Consider the following 26,483-nt stretch of genomic DNA (forward strand, 5'->3'; position numbering starts at 1 on the left):
AGGGAAGTCCGGAGGTATCCGAACGTGCAAGTATGGAAATGTGCCTAGGGAGGGAGGGACCTAACTCTAAGGTAAAGTGCCTAAGGGTCTGGGCCCTCGCCGCCAACGCATCCGCCACCGAATTACCCTCCCGGAATATATGCGAAATATGAACAGACCGCCCCCTCAAAAGGACCAGAATCCTGGATACAATGTGATCAAGACCCCAGCAACATCGACGGGAACGAATGAGCTGAATAGAAGTCAGAGAATCAAGCTCGATCCAAAGAGGGAAAAAAGAATGATCAGAACAAAGGAGAAGACCCCTCCAAACCGCCCAAAGCTCAGCCCGAAGAGAAGACCCAGCTTCGATGAACTCGCTGAATGAGAGCACAACCCTCCCGGAATCATCCCGAACAACACCACCAGCAGAGGAGTCCCCAGAAATACCACGCGAGCTCCCATCCACATTAAGCTTGAAGCACCCGGACGGCGGTCGCAGCCAGCGAACAATCGCCGTCCTATGGAATCTGTGGAGAGCAACTGAAATACCCAGCAATCTCGCCACCTGAAACACACCCAGCCAATGTCTGGGCTTGACAGTACACGCAGAGTGGGCAAGACGCAAGTAATACAAAATCTGATACTTCACCGTCTCCCCAGAAACAGGGAGGTGACGGTGCTTCGCATCGTTCCGCGCAGTCCAGAGGAACCACAGAACGATGCAGGGGAGAAACTCCCGCACATGGCCCCCCCGGGACCAGACCAAATCTTTCTTCCACGCACTGAGGGTTTAGGGTTTAGGGTTTAGGGTTTAGGGTTTTTTTTTTTTTTTTTTTTTTTTTCCCGGAAAACACCGCCGGATGCGGGGGGTTTAGGGTTTAGGGTTTAGGGGTTTAGGGGTTTTTTTTTTTATTATTTTTTTTTTTTTCAAAGAAAATTTTATTTATAAACAACAAAAGAGCAGTACAAAGAAAGCCTGATAGGAGGGGGACTAGGCCAAGACCTCCGCAGCAAAGGCGAAATAAGCATAACATCATAACAAAATAAAAGACATACTACAACAGAGCAACCCAGAAAGTAAACATTAGGCGCCCCGGAATACATCATACAAACTAATAACACTGATGGGCAAGGAGAACTCTGCAGTGAACGCCCATCAGAAAATCATATCAACCTGAATCAGGCGGTCGCCCATAGGGTAACCCCACCTGACTCTTCTGGGTCCTGTAATACCGACGCTGCTGTGAGCGAGTCCGACCTGGTAGTGGCAAGGACTGACAAGCAGTAGTAGGAGGAAGATCCAAATCAGCCTCTCGAGAACCACTCCCAAGGTCGATCTGAAACGGAGTAATGGGACCAGAAGCTGAAGTAACAACCAACTGTGACGGAGCCGTGGAAACAATCATCGGGTCTGTCCCCACTGGAACAACTTCAACCACGTGGGACGGAACCAACGGAACAGCAACCAGAGGGGTTCCAACTTGTGGAGTATAAAAAGGGATAGTATCATTACCATAATCAAAATCATCATCAGCTGTGCCCTCAACGAGGGATCGGGAGCCAGTCGGTTTATAAAGAGGCTGTACAACACCAGATGAAGCACCCGGACAATCAACATCTGGTATGGTCTGTAGAATATCAAAGGAGTTAATCGTGGAAGCAGACGGTGTCAGAGCAGGACGCTGCAAAGGTCGACGGCGTCGACGCGAATGAACCCAACCCGGCTCGGTAGACACAGAAGAAGGAACACTCAAAATAACAGGAGCATCAGTAGAATCACTGGACTGTACCAAATCAGAAGTAATACCCTGTGTCGACACACTAGGAGCCTGAAGTTGAGAATCAGAAACAACATCCTTACCATGAGGACGTGGACCCTGGGGCTTCTGATCAGATGACTGAGGTGCAGGAGCAGCCTGACGCTGAGGCCCACACCTCCTCGTCCCAAAACGCTTCCCATAACTAGAACAAAAATCTAGCGAATGACCGAGCATCTTACAGTGAGAGCAGAAACAAGGAACCCTCTCATAAAGAACCTCAACAACCTGAAAATGATCACCCCAGCCTACCCAAATCTTATCCTGACGAGGCTGAAGAACGTCCATCTCAACACATACCCTAGCAAAAGAACCTCTGGAACCATCAGCTGTAATCTCATCAACCTTAACGGGATTACCTAAAATCTTGGCGATAGGAAACAAACTTTTCTTATCATAAAGGTGAAGAGGTAAATCAGGAAATCTAACCCAAACTGGGGCAATAGAAGAATCTTCCTCGTACTTGAACTCCGGAGTCCATTTAGAAAATCTAATAACCACAGTCCGAATAGCAATCTCAGGCCGCTCCCAAAACCTCAAATAATCCTCCTCACAAGAAAGAGTAAGAACCATATACCCACGAGGAAGAAATCTAACAGTGTGTGAGCCCAACAAACCAACGCAAGAAAATGCAGATAAAATATCCTTATTCGGGGTCTTACCCCGATTCCCGGAAATACGTCCCACCAAAGCAAAACGAAAAGGAACAGAGAGTGAGGAAATAACCTGATCCGAAAAGAAGATACCAGGAATCCCGTCACGATCTGTCGGAGCAGGCACCTCATTCATCGAGTCAACAATATCATCAAAACTCTGATCCTGTGAAGGTGGACAGGAACGACGCAAAATATCCCGAAAGGATACTGTAGGAGGAACAGATCTCACGGAAGCAACCTTCGGAACCACGGGAACAGTGGAAGGCAAATTGCAAACTGCCGAGTCAACACGCATAGAACGACCGAGTGACTCGGCCGAGTCAACTCCCGAGTCCCCTGCCGGAGACTGACTGACGGCCGGCGACGTGGTTGAGAACACAAAACCAGCCATCGCACTACCAGACCCGGTCGGAATAGGAGCAACTCGGCCCAAATCCGTCGATGAACTCGCTTGAAAATCACGAAATTGGGCGTTTTTTATCCCGTGATCCAAAGCTGAAATTGAAGACACCATTGTGTTACCCATCACCTGAGGAGTCGACATGCCAAAGGAATTGAGTTTCGGAGCAGCGACGGGGGAGGAATCGACGTTTGAAAGCAGCGCGGCGAGGGTATCATGCGGCGCAGGAGTAGATCTGAAATTACCGGCGATCAGCGATGATTCAGACGACGGGCCTTGGTGTAAAAGAAGCGTCTCGGCATGGGCATTGCAGATCGAGTCCCCGATCGAACTTTGGACACCAGAGGCGGCCGGAATTGAGAAAACCGTAGGCGGCGATTCTGTGAACAGTAAATTCGGGACTTTGCCGGACGATTTGGGAGGGCAAACGGACTCTGAATGACCTGAAATTTGAACCATAGAAGCGTCTTGATGAGAGGAATCTAACGACGTAAATATCGTCTCCGGACGATGAACGGAAGTGGGGGCGATTGAATTCGCCGGAAATTGCGCAATTTCCGGGCAATTGACCGTGGATTTCGGTGAGCAAATCTGCTCCGATGGACCTGAAACTTGGACAGCCGCCTCGTCTCGACGAGGCGCACCTGATCGTACCGGTGGCCGGCCGGAAACCGGCGCCGACATGGGGGCGATTTTTAGGGGATTTTTGGGCTAATTTTTGTCACTATTCACTTGAGAGAAAATTTTTTTGGTTTAGGGTTTGTTTAGGGTTTAGGGTTTAGGGTTTTTTTTTTTTTTTTTTTTTCCGGAAAACACCGCCGGATGCGGGGGGGTTAGGCAGACCCCTACCTGTATATATCCACAAAAAAAACAGTAACAGATACAGAATAAAGAAAACCTAAAAGAGGAGGTGGAAAAGACCAAACCTCCCCAAAAAGGCTAAAGCAGTAGAAACATAAATACAAAGCAACCTAGGGAAGGAAATACAAAAGCAAAACGACCCTAGGAGGCTACCAATATGCAACATCTGCTAATCAAAAACGAGGAGCACTATGAACAACCAGCTGAGGAAGTCAAAATGATAACGACGAGATGAACGCAGAGTCCATGAAAATGCTCTCATCCCGAAACTATCATCCTGAAGAATCCAATCTGTCAATATAAATATCATCTGGTAGGTAACAAGTGGACCACTCCCACTCGGCAAAAGAAAGTCTGGCCAGGAAGTCACTATACAATGGCGATCACAGAGCAAAAAAGAGATCGCAATCCCGCCAGAACGAAAGATATCCAGCGTCTGAATCAAAAGAGCAAAGAGCTCGATCCCAAGAAGTAGGAGTCTAACGAGCATGGCATAAAACGCAGAAGATCCTGTAGAAAGCACCCCATGACTCCACCATGACATCCAGGAAACACCTCTATAAAAACTGATACGGCAGCGAAAGAGAACCAGCAGAAAACGTCCGCCAGGAACCATGAATGTGCCAAAGTAAAGCACCAACAGCAATAGATCAGAAACCCACTCGGAACAAACAAGGATAACCACATCATGTGCAAGTGTCTGGACCCACTTGCACAAACTATATGGAAGTGCTAAACAACCTCCAAGAACACTAACCTGCAATAAAAATTAATAGATATATATATAAATAGATATATAGTCAGAGAACATAAAGAAATAGATCCAAAAAAAGGAAGGGTCTCAAATGGCTAAGAGGATCTGTTTCTGAGGTATGGAAGCCCAGAACGATCAGATCTAGCAAGGATGGAGATGTCTGGAGGAAGGGAAGGACCTAACTCTAAGGTATACTGCCTAAAAGTATGTGCCCTCGCCGCCAAGGCATCCGCCACCGAATTCCCTTCCCGGTAAATATGCGATAAATGAACTGAACGCCCCCTCATCAGCAAACGAATCCGTGTAACAATATGCTCAAGATCCCAAGTACACCGACGGGAGCGAAGTATAAGAAGAGATATACGAGAGTCAGTCTCAATCCAAAGAGGGAATAAATGAAGATCAGAAGAAATGAGAAGACCCCTCCAAATAGCCCAAAGTTCTGCCCGGATATTGGTCCCAACTCCAATGAACTCACTGAAAGAAACCAGCACCTGACCAGAAGAGTCACGAACAACACCACCAATAGTAGAAGCTCCAGGACTACCTCTCGAACTCCCATCCACATTCAGTTTGAAGCACCCAACCGGCGGTCTCAACCAACGGACAATCGCCATTTTATGTACCCTGCGCATATCAACAAAAAACCCAAGCGACCTCGCAGCATGTAAAACACCACGCCAGTGCATGGGCTTAACAGTAGACGCAGCGTGAGCGAGACGCAAATAGGACAAAATCTGAGACTTAACAGTCTCCCCAGAAATGTGCAAATGACGGTGTTTCGCATCATTCCTAGCTGTCCAGAGAAACCATAAAACAATGAAAGGCAAAAACTCCTTCACGTGGCCTCTAGGTGTCCACCCCGGATGCCTCTTCCAAGCACTGAGGAAGAGTCTGAAATCACTAGTAAGGGGAATACGGACATGAAAAACAGCCCCAAAAAAATGCCATACAGATCTGGCAATAGGGCTGTCAATGAAAATGTGCGTGAATGTCTCAGGCATCTCACAGCACTGACATTTAGACGCCAGCTCGAAACCACGACGCTGGAGAACATCGTCAACTGGAAGCCATTGATGCCAAAACCTCCATAGGAAGAAAGACATAGTAGGCCTCAGCCAACTGCCCCAGCAAGGAGTGAATATATCAGAAACTTGGTCTCTCAGGCGGACAAGCTCCCAAGCGGATTTTATCGAAAAAACACCGTCAGAACTATGCACCCAAATGGCCAAATCGGGCTCACCCAATGCAATAGGGATCAGAGCAATAGTCTCAGCAACAGAGGGAGGAACAACTGAACAGAGGAAATCAAAATCCCAAACCCCATCTGAAATAAAGTGAGAAACACGGACACCTCGATCCCCCCTAACCGGTAACTGACTAGATAATGGAACATCCCCACACCAGATATCATCCCAAAAATTAACATCTCCCATCCCAACTCTCCATCGAATGCCAGATTCAGCACGAGGCCTAATCTTAAGCAAACGACGCCAAGTGGGAGAAATGAATCCAGCAGATGAAACACAAACTGGATGCCCCAACTGGCAGTATTTTCTCATCATGAATTTGGACCATAGAGATGAACCTTGACGAAAGCGAAACCATAATTTAATGGAGAAGCTTTCCACAATATCTTTGAGCCTGCGAAATCCAAGACCCCCTTCAGAGACAGGAAGACATGCACGAGACCACCTCGCCCAATGCCATTTCTTATCCAAAGGTCTGGAACCCCACAAGAAACCATTGAAAACATTCTCGAGCCTCTCCATAACTGCCAGAGGAGGCTGGACTACCTGAAACATGTAAAGGGGAACCGAAAGGAGAACACTCCTAAGGAGTGTCATACGACTCCCCGGGGAAAGAGTTTTAAGCTCCCAACCCTCCAACTTCTTACTCACCATCTGCACAAGGGGATCAAAAAGAGAGCAAACTCTATTCCCACGAAACAAAGGAACTCCGAGGTATTTGATAGGAAAAAAACCCTCCCCAAACCCAGTGATACGGAGGAGACGGGAACGAGTACGAGCAGAACACCTCGGAGGCAAAATAATGACGCTCTTAAATGCATTCACCAACTGCCCCGAGCAGTTTTCATAGTGATGCAAAAAATCCATGAGATTGTTCATCTCACGAGTCCCACCATTGGCAAAAATAATGATATCATCAGCATAAGCCAGGTGGGAAAGGGGGAGATCACAACCAGATCGGTACCTAATCGCAGGAAACTGACGATAAAGACGATCAAGCCCGCGCGAAAGGTACTCAGCCCCCAGAATGAAAAGTAGAGGGGACAAAGGGTCACCCTGCCGGAGACCCCTAGTGGATCCAAAGAATCCAGTGAGTGAACCATTGATATTAACTGAAAATTGGCAATGAGAAATGCAGGCAGATATCAGCGACACAACCTGCTCTGAAAAGCCATAATGCCTCAAAACATCCAACAGAAAAGACCATTGGACCCTATCATAGGCTTTGGCCATATCCAATTTCAAAATAACATTGCCACCACGGGTGGGGAGAGAAAGACTATGAGTAAGCTCTTGAGCAAGGAGGATATTATCCGAAATCACCCGCCCTGGAACAAAGCCACTCTGATTCCACGAAACAAGCCTCTCCGCCACCACCTTCAATCGAGAATATAATAGTTTGGAAATGATCTTATTGGTCACATTACACAAGCTGATAGGACGAAAGTCCGACCAAGCTTGAGCACCCATGACTTTGGGAATCAATGTGATCGTGGTGGCAGTAAACCCCTGTGGCATGGGACTACCCCGAAAGAAATCAAGAACCGCATCCAAAACATCCTGATGGACAATCTCCCAGCAATGCTGAAAGAAAGCCGAAGAGAAACCATCAGGCCCCGCCACACTATCACGATGTATGGAGAAAACAGTCGCCCGCACCTCCTCCAATGAAGGGGGGGCAGCAATATTGGCGTTCTCCAAATCCGAGATCACCAAAGGGAAATCAGAAAAATCTGGGCAAGAAAGCACAAAAGGATCCCCAGTAAGCAGGTTTTGAAAAAAGGCGGCTCCAGACTGCTGAATAAGATCAGGGGAAGTAAGGCAAGAACCATTATCCCAAATACGGAAAATTTTATTAGCCACCCGTTTTTTCTTGACCATATTGTGGAAGAGTTTGGTGTTTCTCTCACCATCCTCTAACCACCTACAAGCGGCTTTTTGCCGCCAAAAATCCGCCTCCATGGCAGTAACCCGAGCAAGGTCTTCATTGCAATTGGACAAACTAGTCCAATGCAAATCCGAAGGGTCAGCCTCGCAAACTGCCTCAGCAACCCGGACAGCCTGCTCCGCCTCAGCAAGTTTGACAAAAAGATCCCCAAAAACACTCTTATTCCACCACTTCAGGTGGCTCTTGAGGCGCTTCAATTTCACAAAAAGACGGTGCATGCCGTTCAAATGACACGGCAAATTCCAATTAAGCCGCACCGTCTGCAAAAAACCGTGGTGCCTGAGCCACATGCTCTGAAAGCGAAAAGAACTCGGCCCACTAGCAAATATCGGGACTGACACAAAAAGAGGACAATGGTCAGAGACTGTACGAATGAGGTGCTCCACACGAATAGAATGAAAATGGTCACCCCAATCAACAGACACAAAAACCCGATCAAGACGCTTCCAAATGGTCTTGTTCGTCCACGTGAACGAAGACCCCTCAAAACCAGCATCCACTAACCCAGAATCCAAAATAAAATGATTAAATTCTTCCATGGGAAGTAACCGCCCACCAGAAGAAACCAAACACTCGGACGAATTTCTAACTACATTAAAGTCGCCACCAACAAGCCAAGGACCCTGATCAGGCTTAACCTGAAGCAAAGAAGTCCAGAGCTGTCTACGCTCAATGTAGTCACACTTAGCATAAACAAAGGAGCAAAAAACAGTGGTCGGCAAAAAACTAGCAGAAACCCGGAAGTGAAGGAATTGAGTGTGATCAAGGAGACACTCAACCATCACATCCTCAGCAAAGAAAACCCAGATATGACCCGAGGAGTTCGATATAACTCGAGAAAAACCAAAACGACGAGTCATAAACCGAACATCCAGATCAATCATGGGTTCCAAAATAGCCAAGATCTTGACTCTCTTTTCTTTAACATGGGCATGAAGCCTTTGTTGAGACTCCGAGCTCCGGAGCCCCCTGACATTCCATATGAGAAAGTTCATGGAGAATGGGCACCAGAACCGCCCTGTCGCTTTTTACGCGACCTATGAAAAGCATTCTCCTTCCTTTTCTTAACATCTCCCATATCAGCATCCAGAATACGACTTTCAGACCTACAACCATCACCCGACTCGGAATGCCGATCAAATTCGTGATCAGAATCTCCAGCAGATTCCAGCCGAAAGACCAACTCACTGACAGAAGGCCCCTGTCTAGCAACCAATTCCTCAACCGCAGAGGAAGCATCATCAGGAGACAAAGGAACAGAGGGGATGGAATGACTACTGTGATTCAAAGTGCAAGGCCCCAGAGAACCAAACACAGGCAACTCAGAAGTAGACGGTACCCCAATACCATCCACACAATCATCCAACTGTAGCCCTCCATCAGTAACCTCATCACTGAGGTTCACACCCTCAACAAAAACAGACTCCAATTGATCCTTTCCAGAAGGCCCAACACCGGCATCCTCCAGATTACCACATGGAAGATCCGTATCAACACAACCTAATCCAACAGGATCAGTCTCCGCATCCTGCCCATGCGAGAGCACCTCAAAAGGATTCAACTCAAGAGGATTTTTTCTTGGAAGAACCTGCCGAACTGGCCTCTTTCTCCCTCTACGCCTGGGACCCGTGCCAGTTTCTGAAGCTGAGGCTGGGCCCCCAAATTAAAACCAGGAGCAACACCCCCTGGTGGGGCAGGCTCTGTAGAGATGGGAGACTGACCAGGAGCACGGTCAGCAGGCTTAGGACGAACGAGTTTTGGGTTTTTTCCATGGGAATAACAAACACTGGTCGAATGACCCAGCATTTTGCAATCCGTGCAGTATCCAGGGATGCGCTCATAAATGACTTCAATTTCCTGCGCATGATCACCCCAACCCACCCAAACTTCTTTTACTAACGGTTCCAGCACATTAATTTCAACACAGACTCTAGCAAATGCACCCCGAGTAGATTCTACAGTATGATCATCCATTTTCACCGGTTTCCCCACAATTTTAGCCAAAGCAAAGAGACTTTGCTTAGAAAACAAATGAAGGGGAAGACCCGGGAAACGAATCCAAACAGGTGCAATGGGTGACTCCTCCTGAAGATTAAACTCTGGCGTCCACTTAGAGAAGCGGATCGACAAAGGCCCCACCTGCATAACCCCCTTGGTCCAAAAAAACGCATAGTCTTCTTCACAAGCAAGTGTGAGAACAAGAAAACCCCGAGGCATGAACTTTAAATCAAAAGATCTAACTAGTCCCAATTTACTAAAAGCCGCAGAAATACCAGAATTAGGAACTAGAGATCGATTCCCTGAAATTTTACCAACCAAAGCAAATTTGAAAGGTTCTACCAGGGAAGAAATTACCTCATCCGGGAAGAGAATACCCAGTTTGCCATTCCGAAGAGTCGGCACAGGTATGTCATTCATTGAGTTGTGCAACTCATCAAAGCTTTTTTTGGCCGTTCGAGGGGACGGTGGAGCCAGAACATCGCGAAATGACACAGTAAGCGGAGTAGGAACGCGCGTACCTGATTTGACTGTAGCATCACAAGTGTTGACTGCCGAGTCAACTCGCCCCACTCGAATGTTTGACCCCACCGAGTTGACTCGCGAGTCACCTACCGGAGCACCACCCTGGAACGGCGACGGTGAGGGGAGTCCAGAACCGGGACCAATTGGGCTAGAACCGGTCAATTGAGGGGTCGATTGAACCAAGGAAGGTGAGGAAAAACGAAATTGACCTTGAAATTGGGGGTTTCCGACCGGTGGCCGGAAACCTGAAATTGACGATGGTAAGACGCGACCCATGGGTGGACGATGCAGATGGCCAGAGGAATTGAAGAAAGGAGTTGTATCGGCGCCGGAAATCCGATCGGAGTAGGACGTGCAGTGGGCGTCCGATGCAGAAACGGTAGATCTGAAATTGGCGTCGACGGGGAACACCATCGGGGCTGATACAGGTACCATTGGACTCGTCTTGGGATGGGTATCATAGATCGGGAGCTGGATGGAACCAACGTTGCATGAATCGGCCGGAATCGAAGGAAATGACTCCGGCGAGCTCGTGAACAGTGAATGCGGGACTTTGATCGGAGATTGCGGTGGATATACGTTGTTGTAGAAGGTGGGGCTGGTACCATTCAACTCGTCTGTCAAAGGCGAGTCTAGGGGTATATTTCCGGCGCCGGTAGGAGTTGAAATCGTCGCCGGCGAAATTGTGGACGGAAAAGGCACATTTTCGATCTGAAAATTGGACGGGTTGCCGGACTCCGATGAAGCTGAAATTTGAGTATGATGCTCGCCGTGAGAAGGCGGTTCCGGTGGTAGGTGGCGCCGGTCAGGATCCGGCGGCGGTGACATGGCGGAGGTTGCTCGTGAATAGTGACAAATATAGTGTGTTTTTTCTAATGCTTTTAGTGTGTGTTTTTTCAGAGAAAATTTTTTTGGTTTAGGGTTTAGGGTTTGGGGTTTGGGGTTTGGGGTTTGGGGTTTGGGGTTTAGGGTTTAGGGTTTAGGGTTTGGGTTTTGGGTTTTGGGTTTAGGGTTTAGGGTTTGGGGTTTAGGGTTTAGGGTTTAGGGTTTAGGGGTTTAGGGTTTAGGGTTTAGGGTTTAGGGTTTTTTTTTTTTTTTTTTTTTTTTTTTTAAAAACACCGCCGGAAGCGGGGGGGTTAGGCAGACCCCTACCTGTATATATCATCAAAACAAAGATACAACATAAAACCTAACGAGAGGGGGACTATACCAAGACCTCTCGAAAAGCTACTACACAACACACAAAAAACAGAAATCTAGGGTGGCAAGTAAATGAGCCAAAAGCTAATCCCTAGGTAAAGCGCATAAAACATATGAAGATCAAGAAGCAACGCTAAATACATGGAAATAAAACGAAATCTATCTAAGCAGTAGAGATCCGGCTCAGAAATAGGTGCAAAAGACCACCGATGGTACCCATATCTGAGCCATCTGCCAGTGTAATACCAAACTGAAGAATAGAACCTACACCGAGATCGATCTGCTGTACCCGATCTGGCAGTCAAAATAGTAAGCAGCTGGAAAGTCACTGTGCAAAAACGGTCGAAACACAAAAGGAGGACCGTAATCCAGCTCGAAGACCTAAGGAGAGGGAAAAAGCTGACGGAGCACATAAAATCAGAGCTCCAAACATGACTGTAGCTCTGAAATAAAAAGTAACCAAAACATATCATCCAGAGCCACCAATGCACGGAACGAGAGTAGAAACTATATAAATCCCGACATGAATGGGGCTCCGGGCCAGAGAAACCACTGAAATAGATCATCCAGAACCACCATAAATGTCGACCAGAGAGCATAAAAGTAAGAAAGCGGCGGGCAAGGAGAAGCCTGCAGTGAGCGCCTGCTGGAAAACAGAAATAATCCAAAGAAAAGCACCGATGGAGACAGGACTGGGACCCATCCAAATCCAAAAGAACAAACCACGGAAAGTGCAAGTGTCTGGGCCAACTAGCACTGCTCAAATGTGAGATAAAGAACAACCTCCAAGGACAAAAGACCTGCAAGAAAAATAAATACATATAGATAGATACAGAAAGAGAGCCAAAAGGAAGAAGGGGCTGCAAATGGCTAAGAATATCTGGATCTGAGGTAAGGGAGCCCTGAACGATCAGAACGGGCAAGGATGGTGTGGGGACCCGGGCTCTAATTCTTTTTCTTGGGATTAAATGGATTGTTATTAAAAACGTGGGTCAAATTTTTGCTTTTTACATTAAATCTAATGTAAACAAACCAGCATGAGTTCTTTATTTAAATACAACATACAAACATCAAATACATGTATTATTCTGTATGTTCTCCCTAACCAGTAATAAAAGACAATACATAATCTACTGGTCCATCTGCTACGCCCGAGATCTCCACGCTAACACGATCATCTCTGTCTTGACCCAGATCCTGCCCCACCTGTTGTTATGCACACATACAGACATAACAACAGCCGGAAAACCGGTGAGAACAAATCCCAGTATAAACATGTGAACATGCATATAAATACTATAAAACATGAAACATGCTGATATGAATGTCATTCATATAAAATCATGAAATGCGAGCCTAATCATGTCTAGATGCGACTCGACTAGAACTCTAGGGATCCCGGTGTGAATAAGACGATCTATCACCTACCCTCCCAATTGGGGTGACGGTACGTCTTATTCCTAGACTTCGGCCTGATCTGTATCCACGTCTACAATAGGGGGGTGATCTTCCCCTAAGCTGGGATAGAACCGAACGTCTAGAAGTCTGCCTGATCTACAGACTGTCCTATCTTAATGCATGAATACAAAATCTGTAAACAAGCATAATCATCTAATGCAATGTAACATGATCTGTAAACAAAGCATAATAGTAATTGAATACAAGTTCTAATAAACATCTAATGCAATGTAACATGATCTGTAAACAAAGCATAACGAGATTTGCATATAAACAAATCTATAATAATACCTATATCAAGATATAAACAATAAAACTCGTATGTGATTTTAGTTGGGAAACTCAAATGTGATCTCATTTGAGTCGTGATTCCCCAAAACAAAGCATGTAGTATACCTTCCGTCGTAGAATTGCTGTTACAGTCGAGAAGATGAATCTGAAATAGAAATGACTTTCTAACACTTCTAATTCTACTGAGACCTCGTAGGAATGACTCTAAACTGAGACCTCGCGCCTCTATTTATAGACAACGATCGGAAGATCCGATCTACTTCGGACGATCCGATCTGACATACTTCGGACGCTCCGAACTCACTTCGGACGTTCCGAATCCTGCATGTCTTCCACGTCTCCAGCCAACTGTCTCGGATGATCCGAACTACGATCGGTCGATCCGAACTATTGCATGCCATCCATGTGTCCAGCCACCTGGCTCGGACGCTCCGAACTCCGAACGGACGATGCGAACTCTGATCGTACGTTCCGATCTCGGTTCGGTCCTTCCGGTCTCACCGAAATATAAATACTCCAATATTCTCGATGCCGGTCAATCTAATTCTCAATAGATATCAACACTATCATATTCTCAATCATAATCCAATACAGTACTTCTGTCCTAACAAGTCATAATCATACTGAAAATCATATATGATATCATTTCTTATTTCTTATGGTTATGTACAATCTTCACAACATATCTATGAATTCGTACATGTCAATCATTGCTCTGGGCATTACATTTCTCCCCCTCTAAGACAGAAGTTCGTCCTCGAACTGAAGTAACCATACAAAGTATCTAAAACAGTTTGATAATCTAAACTGAATACATACTCATATCATATAAATAACTCGGGGTGTTTCTGCCTCATGTTTTCTTCCGTTTCCCACGTCGCTTCCTCAATGCCATGTCGACTCCACTGAACTTTCACAAGTGGAATGGTCTTCGTTCTGAGCTGTTTGTCCTTTCGACCAAGAATCTGTATCGGTCGTTCTATAGCTCAAGGTGTGATCAAGTTCAGCTTCGTTCGGTTGAATAACATGAGAAACATCTGGCATATATCTGCGTAACATTGATACATGAAATACGTCATGTATTCCGGATAAGGAAGGAGGAAGAGCAAGTCGATAAGCTCGATCGCCAATCTTTTCAAGAATCTCGTAAGGACCAATGTATCGAGGAGAGAGTTTTCCGCGTTTGCCAAATCGAACAACGCCTCTGAATGGAGAAATCTTTAAAAACACTCTATCTCCCGCCTCAAATACTAACGGTCTACGTCTGATATTGGCGTACTTTGCTTGTCGATCTTGTGCTGTCTTCATTCGTTTCTGAATGATCTTTACCTTCTCAGTCATGTCACGAATCATATCTGGCCCAAGTTCTGGTACCTCTGAAACGTCATCCCAATATAGCGGAGATCTGCACTTCTTGCCATACAACGCTTCAAACGGTGCCATCTCAATGCTCGTCTGATAGCTATTATTGTACGAGAATTCGCAAAGAGGTAGGGAATCTTGCCAACTAATGCCAAAATCTAGTACAACGGCTCTCAACATATCCTCTAATGTCTGGATAGTCCGTTCTGACTGTCCGTCTGTCTGAGGATGGTAAGCAGTGCTAAGGTGTAAGGTCGTACCTAACGCCTGCTGTAAACTGTGCCAGAAGTGTGAAGTGAATCGTGGATCACGATCTGATACGATAGACTTCGGCACTCCATGCAATCTGACTACCTCGCGAATATAAATCTCCGCCATCTGATCCTGTCTAAACGTCATTCTATATGGAATGAAACATGCGGATTTGGTCAGTCTGTCAATAATGACCCAAATCGCATCACAGCCTTTGGATAATCGTGGTAACTTCGTCACAAAATCCATGGAAATGTGGTCCCATTTCCATTCTGGAATGGATAAACTCTGAAGTAAACCCCCCGGCTTCTTCCTCTCGGCCTTCACCTGTTGGCAGTTCAAGCATTTAGACACAAATTCGGCAATGTCTGACTTCATTTGTTTCCACCAGAATTGTGTCTTCAAGTCATTGTACATCTTTCTGCCACCAGGATGGATGCTGAACCGACTACAATGTGCCTCCGTCAGAATCTGCTGCCTCAAATCTGCAACATCTGGCACAACTAGACGGTTATTCACGTACAACACATGATCTCGTACCTGATATTCTGTTACATGCCCTGATCTGACCATTTGGATTGATCTTTGCACATTCTGATCAGTTCTTTGTGCTTCCTTAATCCTCATAATCAAATTGGGCTCAACTTGGATCGTAAAGAGTCGTAGTGGCTTACTATCTGTATCAAATTCTAATCCAGATGTACAGCAATTTTCAACTAACTTGTTAACACCTATCGTCGATAAGGACAATGAACATACCTTACGACTTAAGGCATCTGCTGCTGCATTTGACTTTCCTGGATAATATTTGATTTCACAGTCAAAGTCTTTCAGAAGATCTAGCCATCTACGTTGCCTCATATTCAATTCTGATTGAGAAAATAGGTACTTTAAGCTCTTGTGATCGGAAAAGATCTCAAATTTCTCGCCATAGAGATAATGACGCCAAATCTTTAATGCAAACACGATAGCCGCCAATTCAAGATCATGAATGGGGTATCGAACTTCATGTGGCTTCAATTGTCTCGAGGCGTATGCGATCACATGACCTCGCTGCATAAGAACACATCCCAAACCTCTATGAGAAGCATCACAATATACAACAAAATCACCTGTACCTGAAGGTATCGTCAATACTGGAGCACTGGTCAGCCTTTTCTTCAATTCAACAAAGCTAGACTCACACTCCTCTGACCAAACAAATGGTGCATTCTTTTGTGTTAATTGAGTTATTGGTTTTGCAATACTGGAGAAATCTTTTATAAATCTTCTGTAATATCCGGCTAAGCCCATGAAACTGCGTATTTCTGGTACAGAAGTTGGTCTCGACCAACTGATCACAGCTTCCACTTTACTCGGATCAACAGAAATACCATCTCCAGAAATGATATGTCCTAAGAAGACAACTCTATTCAACCAAAACTCACATTTTGACAATTTAGCATACAGTCGCTCGTTTCTCAACGTCTGCAACACAATTCTGAGATGCTCTGCATGCTCATTTCTGTTCTTCGAATACACCAAAATGTCATCAATGAAGACAATCACAAATTCATCTAGATATTTCTGAAACACTTGGTTCATCAAGCCCATAAATACCGCAGGAGCATTTGTTAAACCAAAAGGCATGACAATAAATTCGTAATGTCCATACCTGGTTCGAAACGCTGTCTTTGGTATGTCTATATCTCGAACTCTGAGCTGATGATAACCAGAACGTAAATCAATCTTAGAATAGACCGAGGATCCCTGCAACTGATCAAATAGGTCATCGATCCTAGGCAAAGGATATTTATTCTTGATCGTTGCCTTGTTCAACTGCCGGTAATCGATACACAACCGCATCGACCCATCTTTCTTTCGCACGAACAGCACCGGAGCGCCCCAAGGAGATACACTAGGTCTGATATATCCCTTGGCTAGAAGATCTTCTAATTGTGCTTTCAATTCTTTGAGTTCGATGGGTGCCATCCTATATGGAGCTCTCGAAATAGGTACGGTACCTGGCGCAAGTTCAATGCTGAAATCTATCTCACGAACCGGAGGTAATCCTGGGATCTTATCTGGAAAAATATCTGGAAATTCCCGTACTACTGGCAGATCTGCCAATGCCGGGCTCGACTTCTGCATATCTACAGCATAAACAAAGAAACCATCCGCTCCTTTCTGTAACAGTCTGTTCATAGTAAGAGCCGAAATCAAGGGAATCCGAGATCTGGAACCCTTCCCGTAGAATTTCCACTCGTCTGTCATCTCGGGTCTGAATCTGACAATCTTATGGAAACAATCCACGGTGGCTCTGTACTTCGTTAGCATGTCAATACCGACTATACAATCAAAATCAGCTAGACCCAACACTATACGATCTAGGTCAATCTCATGCCCCTCAAACTGTAGAATGCAATGTCTAACCGTAGTTACAGATATTAATCCACTTCCCAACGGAGAATTAATAGACACAACGTCTAACAACGACTCAACAGGCAATGAATGCAACAATGCAAATCGTTCTGAGATGAATGTATGCGATGCACCTGTATCTATCAAGATATAAGCAGGATAACCATAAAGGAGACAGTTACCTGCTATAACATCATCTGGTGCATCTTGTGCTTGCTCCTCTGTCAACGCAAATACTTGGGCCTGTTGCCTCGGAGGTTGAGTCACAGTCTGACTACCTCGGCCTCTGGGTGGAGTCGGTGCTGGTGGAGGCTGAAAAGAGTGAACCGACGATGCCTGCCGCTCAAACTGAGGTACTGAACCGGATGCTCTTCCACTCTGGCCTTGCTGTACACCTCTCTGTGGACAGACTTTGGCAAAATGCCCTGGTTGCCTGCAATAGTTGCATCTCCCTGTCACCCCTTGACACTGTTCAGTCGCATGCTTTCCTCCACAGGAACTGCAATAACCACCGATAAACCTTGAACTTTGATCAAAACCACTCTGTTTTGATCCGCTGGAGCTCGATGAACTGCTCCCTGGTCTTTTAAACTGTTTCCCCTTCGCCTTCAGCTGTTCTTTGCGTCCACTACCACTACCACCACTTTCGAATCGAGGAGGAGGAACTTGGGATGGAGGTAGTGGCGGTCTCGGACTCGGTGCAACATAAGGAACACTCCGCTGCCGCAACAATCCTGCTTCTGCACCCTTGGCTCGATTCAATGCATCCGAGAAGTTATCGGGTCTCCCAGTATTTACTAAGGTAAAGATGTCAGGATTTAGGCCATTGATAAATTGGTCTGCCATGGCCTCGTCATTTCCTGAAACATGGGGTGCAAAACGAAGCAAAGAAGAGAATTTAGCAACGTACTCTTCGATGTTCAATGGCCCTTGCCTCAGGTTTGCGAATTCAGCGCCTTTATCTTTACGGTAGGATACAGGGAAGAATCGCTGATAAAACTCGGTTTTGAATACCTTCCAAGAAATTTCGGTACCCCGCTGCTCTAAAGCTCTCCTAATGTTCAACCACCAATTCTTTGCTATATCTTGCAATTGATGGCCAATTAGCTTGATCCTCTTCTCATCACTGTACTCCAACGAGTCGAATAGCATCTCAATATCTTCAAGCCAACTTTCGCACTCGATGGCATTCTCGGTACCTTTTAAAGTGGGAGGTCGAAAGGATTGGAATCGCTTCAGCAACGTCTCCATAGGGGTCGCCGTAACATCCATAGAATCTCCGGATGTACTCCCCTGCTCTGGCGCTGCTGGTCGTAGAGGTACGGCTGCTCTTCTAGGAGGCATATCTAATAATCCAACTGATTAGTAAACAAGATATACAACTGTCTCAGCCATCATCTAGTCAGTTACCTCTGATCTAGAATCGGTTCTGATTCAGTCAATCACATGCTGAATTAATCAAATACCAAACATGTAATAAGAAAGCAATAATCATGCTAGCACATCATCAAGCAAGGAAGAAGACTCGATCTACCCCGCTCATTCTATCCTATTTCAGTCTAACGGAACTATCGGCCAGTCTAACGGAACTATCGGCTCTGATACCACCTGTTGTGGGGACCCGGGCTCTAATTCTTTTTCTTGGGATTAAATGGATTGTTATTAAAAACGTGGGTCAAATTTTTGCTTTTTACATTAAATCTAATGTAAACAAACCAGCATGAGTTCTTTATTTAAATACAACATACAAACATCAAATACATGTATTATTCTGTATGTTCTCCCTAACCAGTAATAAAAGACAATACATAATCTACTGGTCCATCTGCTACGCCCGAGATCTCCACGCTAACACGATCATCTCTGTCTTGACCCAGATCCTGCCCCACCTGTTGTTATGCACACATACAGACATAACAACAGCCGGAAAACCGGTGAGAACAAATCCCAGTATAAACATGTGAACATGCATATAAATACTATAAAACATGAAACATGCTGATATGAATGTCATTCATATAAAATCATGAAATGCGAGCCTAATCATGTCTAGATGCGACTCGACTAGAACTCTAGGGATCCCGGTGTGAATAAGACGATCTATCACCTACCCTCCCAATTGGGGTGACGGTACGTCTTATTCCTAGACTTCGGCCTGATCTGTATCCACGTCTACAATAGGGGGGTGATCTTCCCCTAAGCTGGGATAGAACCGAACGTCTAGAAGTCTGCCTGATCTACAGACTGTCCTATCTTAATGCATGAATACAAAATCTGTAAACAAGCATAATCATCTAATGCAATGTAACATGATCTGTAAACAAAGCATAATAGTAATTGAATACAAGTTCTAATAAACATCTAATGCAATGTAACATGATCTGTAAACAAAGCATAACGAGATTTGCATATAAACAAATCTATAATAATACCTATATCAAGATATAAACAATAAAACTCGTATGTGATTTTAGTTGGGAAACTCAAATGTGATCTCATTTGAGTCGTGATTCCCCAAAACAAAGCATGTAGTATACCTTCCGTCGTAGAATTGCTGTTACAGTCGAGAAGATGAATCTGAAATAGAAATGACTTTCTAACACTTCTAATTCTACTGAGACCTCGTAGGAATGACTCTAAACTGAGACCTCGCGCCTCTATTTATAGACAACGATCGGAAGATCCGATCTACTTCGGACGATCCGATCTGACATACTTCGGACGCTCCGAACTCACTTCGGACGTTCCGAATCCTGCATGTCTTCCACGTCTCCAGCCAACTGTCTCGGATGATCCGAACTACGATCGGTCGATCCGAACTATTGCATGCCATCCATGTGTCCAGCCACCTGGCTCGGACGCTCCGAACTCCGAACGGACGATGCGAACTCTGATCGTACGTTCCGATCTCGGTTCGGTCCTTCCGGTCTCACCGAAATATAAATACTCCAATATTCTCGATGCCGGTCAATCTAATTCTCAATAGATATCAACACTATCATATTCTCAATCATAATCCAATACAGTACTTCTGTCCTAACAAGTCATAATCATACTGAAAATCATATATGATATCATTTCTTATTTCTTATGGTTATGTACAATCTTCACAACATATCTATGAATTCGTACATGTCAATCATTGCTCTGGGCATTACAGATGGAGATATGGCTGGGTAAGGAAGGACCTAAATCTAAGGTAAACTGCCTAAGGTTATGAGCCCTAGCCGCCAAAGCATCCGCCACCGAATTACCCTCCCGGTATATATGCGAGATATGAACCATACGTCCCCTCAAGAGAACCAAAATCCTCGACACAATGTGATCTAACCCCCAACGACACTGACGAGAGCGGAGGATCTGAATAGAAATCTGAGAATCAACCTCGATCCAAAGAGGGAAAAGAGAAAGATCAGAACAAAGGATAAGACCCCTCCAGACCGCCCAGAGTTCCGCTCGGATAGTAGACCCAGCTCCAATGAACTCACTGAACGATAGCAAGACCCGCCCAGAATGATCACGAACGACGCCACCAACCGAGGAATCCCCAGGATTCCCTCTCGAACTCCCATCCACATTCAGCTTAAAACAACCAGACGGCGGCCGAAGCCAACGAACAATCGCCGTCCGATGATATCTGTAGAAGCAAACTGAAATCCCCAGCGATCGCGCCACCTGGAAATAACCCACCCAATGCTTGGGTTTGACAGTACGCGCAGAATGGGCGAGGCGCAGGTAAGACAAGATCTGGAACTTCACCGTCTCTCCAGAAATGGAGAGCTGGCGGTGCTTCGCATCATTCCGAGCCGTCCAGAGAAACCACAAAATAATGAAAGGGAGAAACTCCCTCACATGGCCCCCTGAAGCCCAGACCAGATCCCGCTTCCAGGCACTAAGGAATAACCGGAAATCCTCGGTATCAGGGATACGAACCCCAAAGACAGCACCAAAAAAATGCCAAACAGGACGAGCCACCGGGCTGCGAATAAACACATGCGTGAATGTCTCAGACATATCACAACACTGACAACGAGACGCCAACGCAAAGCCACGGCGCTGAAGCACCTCATCAACTGGGAGCCACTGATGCCAAAATCTCCAAAGAAAGAATGACATCGTAGGCCTCAACCAGCTACCCCAACAGGGGCGATTAAAACCAGAGATTGGGGCGCGCAAACGGATCAACTCCCAAGCGGACTTGACAGAAAAATCACCATCGGAGCTATGGATCCATCGAGCCGAATCCAACTCTCCCGAAAGAATCGGGACCATCACAATCTGCTCCGCAAAGGAAGGAGCAACAACTGAACAAAGAAGGTCAAAATCCCAGGTTCCCTCCGAAAGAAAATGGGAAACCCGGGCACCACGATCCCCACAGACCTCAGTCTGACTGGACAGGGGAACATCCCTGAACCAACAATCATCCCAAAAAGAAACATCTCCATGGCCAACACGCCAGCGAATACCACTCTCCGCACGAGGCCTGATCTGGAGCAAACGCCGCCAAGTGGGAGAGATAAAACCACGAGAAGAAACACAAGCTGGGTGCGCCAAGAGACAATATTTCCTCATCAAAAATTTGGCCCAGAGGGAAGATCCCTGCCTGAACCGAAACCACAGTTTTATGGAGAAGCTATCCACGAGATCTTTTAATCTCCGGAAGCCAAGACCCCCCTCTTCCACGGGGAGGCAAGCCCGAGACCAGCGAGCCCAGTGCCATTTCTTCTCCAAGGGCCTGGACCCCCAAAGGAAGGCATTAAAGGCTCTCTCGAGTTTCTCCATGACAGCCAACGGAGGCTGGACAACCTGAAACAAATATATGGGCATCGAGAGGAGCACGCTACGAATGAGGGTCATGCGGCTCCCCGGTGAAAGAGTACGAATCTCCCAACCCTCCAGCCGCCTCCTAACAGACTGTAAGAGGGGCTCAAAAAGAGAACACGACCTATTGCCTCGAAATAAGGGAACTCCGAGGTACTTGATCGGCAGATGACCCTCCGCAAAGCCAGTGATACGCAAAAGTCTAGAGCGAAGGCGCTCAGAGCATCGCGGAGGTAAAATCAGGGAACTCTTGACAGCATTCACCATCTGTCCCGAACAGTTCTCGTAGTGATGCAGAAAGTCTAAAAGACGCTGCATCCCACGAGACCCACCATTGGCAAAAATAATGATATCATCAGCATATGCCAGGTGGGAAACCAAAAGATCACAACTAGAACGGTACCTAATATCAGGATGACGCAAGTAGAGCCGGTCAAGGCCACGCGAAAGATACTCCGCCCCTAAAATGAAGAGAAGGGGAGACAATGGATCTCCCTGCCGGAGGCCCCTGGTAGAACCGAAAAACCCCGAGAGAGAACCATTGATATTAACGGAGAAATGACAATGAGAAATACAGGCCGAGACCAAAGCCACAACCTGCTCAGAGAAACCAAAATGACGCAAAACATCAAAAAGGAAAGGCCATTGGACCCGATCATAGGCCTTAGCCATATCCAACTTCAAAATAACATTACCACCGCGATTGGGGAGAGTGAGACAATGAGTGAGCTCCTGAGCAAGGAGGATGTTATCAGAAATCATCCGCCCCGGAACAAAACCACTCTGATTCAAAGAAATGAGTCTCTCCGCCACAGCCCGCAGACGAGAGTACAACAACTTAGAAATGATTTTGTTCGTGACATTACAGAGGCTGATCGGACGGAAATCCGACCAAGCCCGAGCACCCTCGACTTTTGGGATCAAAGTAATCGTGGTGGCTGTAAAGCTCTGAGGCAGAGGAGAGCCTCTGAAAAAATCCAAAACCGCATCCAACACATCCTGATGAACTATCTCCCAGCAATGCTGGAAAAACGCTGAAGAGAAACCATCAGGGCCTGCCACACTGTCAAGAGAAATGGAGAAAACAGTCGCACGCACCTTCTCAAGGGAGGGGGTGGCAGTAATCCCATAATTCTCCTCATCAGAAATCACCGGAGGAAACCCCGAAAAATCGGGACAATCAAGCACAAAGGGATCCCCAGTGAGTAAGTGCTGAAAAAACGAGGCACCCGACTGCTGAATCATATCAGGCGACGTCAGGCAAACCCCATCATCCCATATGCGGAAAATCTTATTAGCCACACGCTTCTTATTAACCATGTTATGAAAGAGTTTGGTGTTCCGCTCACCATCCTCAAGCCAGTTGCATGCAGCTTTTTGTTTCCAAAAATCCGCCTCCATGGCGGTGACACGAGCCAGATCCGCATTCCGATCGGACAGGGCAGTCCAATTCGAATCTGAAGGATCGGCCTCACAAGCAAGCTCAGCAGAACGAACTGCACTCTCAGCCTCGGTGATTTTATCGAAGATGTTACCAAAAACATCCCGATTCCACCACTTGAGGTGATTCTTAAGACGCTTCAACTTGACAAAAAGACGCGTCATGCCAATCAGACTGCAAGGCAAATTCCAATTGAGCCTAACAGTCTGCAAAAAACCATGATGCCGAAGCCACATACGCTGGAAGCGAAACGAGCTCGGCCCACGGGCGAAAACCGGAGCGGTGACCAAAAGCGGACAGTGGTCAGAAACTGTACGGGGAAGATGTTCAACTCGAATGGAGCTGAAATGATCTCCCCAATCAACGGAAACCATAACCCTGTCCAACCGCTTCCAAATGGTCTTATTCGTCCAAGTGAACGAAGACCCCTCAAAACCAGCATCAGTCAAACCAGAATCCATAATGAAAGTGTTGAACTCCTCCATGGGTAGCAACCTACCACCACGGGTGCCCAAACACTCAGACGCATCACGAACAACATTGAAATCCCCACCAACCAGCCAAGGACCCAGAACAGGCTTGACGTGAAGCAGGGAAGACCAGAGATCACGACGCTCAATATAATCACATCGGGCATAAACAAAAGAACAAAAAACAGATGTGGGCAAAAAAGGAGCAGAAATCTTAATGTGAAGGAACTGAGCATGATCAAAAACACACTCAGCCTGCACATCAGCAGCAAAAAACACCCAAATGTGACCAGAAAGATTTGAAATGACCCGAGAAAAACCAAGACGACGAGTCATAAATCTCTGATCTAAATTGATCATCGGCTCCAAAACAGTCAAAACCTTAATCTGTTTCTCCTTAACAAAAGCATGAAGCCTCTGTTGGGACTCCGAACCCCGGAGTCCCCGGATATTCCAGATTAGGAAATTCATGATGAACGGGCAGCAGAAATGCCCGATCGCTTCCTGAGCGACCCAGGGAGATCATCCCTCCCCCTCTTTTTCTTAACATCTGGCATATCTGAATCCAGGATGCCGTCCTCAGACGCACGACCATCACCTGGTTCAGAATGTCTATCAAAACCCTGGTCAAGATCCTCAACAAGTCTCTCACAGACAACCCTCTCAGCAACAGGAGAACCCTGCCTATCAACCAACTGAGTGAACAAAGAAGAAGCATCAGCAGGGGACGGAGGGCCAGAAGGTATCGACTGACAACTATGATTCTCCAAACAGATCACGGGTTCAGAAAACACCGTGTCAATACCAGCATGCGGAGACCCCAAAACCTCCGCACAATCCACAAAAGGAGTGACATCCTCATCCTCCAAAACTTTAGCCCCAGACTGGGCTGACACACCACCTAAAGCCAACGGGGAAACAACAACGGTGGGTGAACACAAACCAACAGAACCCATACCCCCGGATGGATCAAGCTCCAAAGAAGGACCACCGGTGTTATCAACACCCACCTCCCCCAAATGGGGCCCACTCACAGAAGTGGAACCAACTAACACAGTAGAATCAAAAGTCTGCGCCTCCTGCTGCCAAGGAGAAAGGACATCAAAAGCATTCGAAGTACTTTTCAACAGTGAAGGACCCTGCCCTGTAGGGGGAACAGCAGTAGGTGGAGCACGACGCGCAGGCCGTCTCCTTCTACGACGCTTAGGACCAAAAAAAGTCTCAGAATTGGGGTCCTGAGGACCCTGGACATCACCAGGAATGACACCCTCCTGGGGTGACTGACCCGAAGCAGTCGTCTGAGACGGAGGGACTGGACCAAAAGGCTTAGGCCGGGTCGGCCGAGGGTTCTTGCCATGTGAGTAACAAACACTCGTCGCATGTCCCAGCATTTTGCAATCAGTGCAATAGGCCGGGATCCTCTCGTACACAACCTCAATCTCTTGGGTGTGATCACCCCAGCCCACCCAAATGTGCTTAACGGGAGGCTCCAACACATTAATTTCCACACACACACGAGCAAAGGCCCCACGAGACACCTCAGCTGTGTGATCATCAACTTTGATAGGCTTACCCAAGAGCTTGGCAATAGCACAAAGGCTTTTTTTCTCATATAAATGCAAGGGTAATTCCGGAAGTCGAGCCCAAACTGGCGCAACTGGAGACTCCGCTTGAAACTTGAATTCTGGTGTCCATTTAGAAAAACGGATACCAAGTGAGCCAACCATCATACTACCACGCGCCCAAAGCCGTGCGTAATCCTCTTCACAAGAGAGTGTAATGACCATGAAACCCCGGGGTAAAAATTTCAAATTGAACGGTCTTACCAAACCAACTTTGCCAAAGGCAACAGCTATCATCGAATTGGGGACCACAGACCGATTCCCAGAAATTTTACCCACCAGTGCAAATTTAAATGGCTCAATAAGGGATGAAATAACCTTATCCGGGAATAGAATACCCGGCTTGCCATCCAAAAAAGAAGGCTCAAGAATCTCCTCCATCGAGTTGAGAACATCATCAAAGCTATTCTTCACCGTACGAGGAGACGGGGGAGCCAACACGTCCTTAAAAGACACATGAGGAGAAACAACTTTCGAACTTACATTGACCGCAGAAGTACCAGGTTTGACTGCCGAGTTGACCCACTGCACTTGACTAGGAGACCCTACCGAGTTGACTCGGCCCGTACCCACCGGACCACCACCGAGGGCCGGCGACGAAGCGGTGAACATGAAACCGGAGTCGGAACCAGCAGAACCGGGCGGCGGAGGGGTGAACTCGGTGAACACAGTAGTCGGAAACGGTGAACAAATCGGAATTTGGGCGTTTCCGATTGCCGAACTGAAACCAGAAATTGAAGACACCGGAATGTTGCCCATGACAGGGGGAGTAAACGCCATGGAGGAATTGAGAAACGGAGTCGCGACGCCGGAGGAATTGAGCAAAGAAGATGTCGCTATCGGTGAACAGTGACTGAAAATCGTAGATCTGAAATTGCCGTCGCATACGAACGGCGTTGGGGCTGTAACCAGAGGCGAAATGATCGTCTGGCTGAGGGGATTCAAGATCGGGGTTCCATTTGCACCGAGGTTGCC

General features: G+C 46.5%; 1 protein-coding gene across 1 annotated transcript in view; it reads right to left on the reverse strand.

Annotated features, from left to right (window-relative positions):
- Positions 1 to 950: 950 nt before the first annotated feature.
- LOC140820718 (uncharacterized) overlaps positions 951 to 26,483 on the reverse strand; it is a 28,669-nt gene continuing 3,136 nt past the window's right edge. Inside the window, exon 2 of the mRNA XM_073181040.1 lies at positions 951 to 1,917. Coding sequence (XP_073037141.1) covers positions 1,152 to 1,917 — 766 coding nt within the window. The 3' untranslated portion in view covers positions 951 to 1,151. The remainder of the gene's footprint in view (positions 1,918 to 26,483) is intronic.

This window comes from Primulina eburnea, unplaced genomic scaffold, assembly GCF_022965805.1.
Source record: "Primulina eburnea isolate SZY01 unplaced genomic scaffold, ASM2296580v1 ctg1404_ERROPOS492791, whole genome shotgun sequence".
NCBI classification, from domain to species: domain Eukaryota; kingdom Viridiplantae; phylum Streptophyta; class Magnoliopsida; order Lamiales; family Gesneriaceae; genus Primulina; species Primulina eburnea.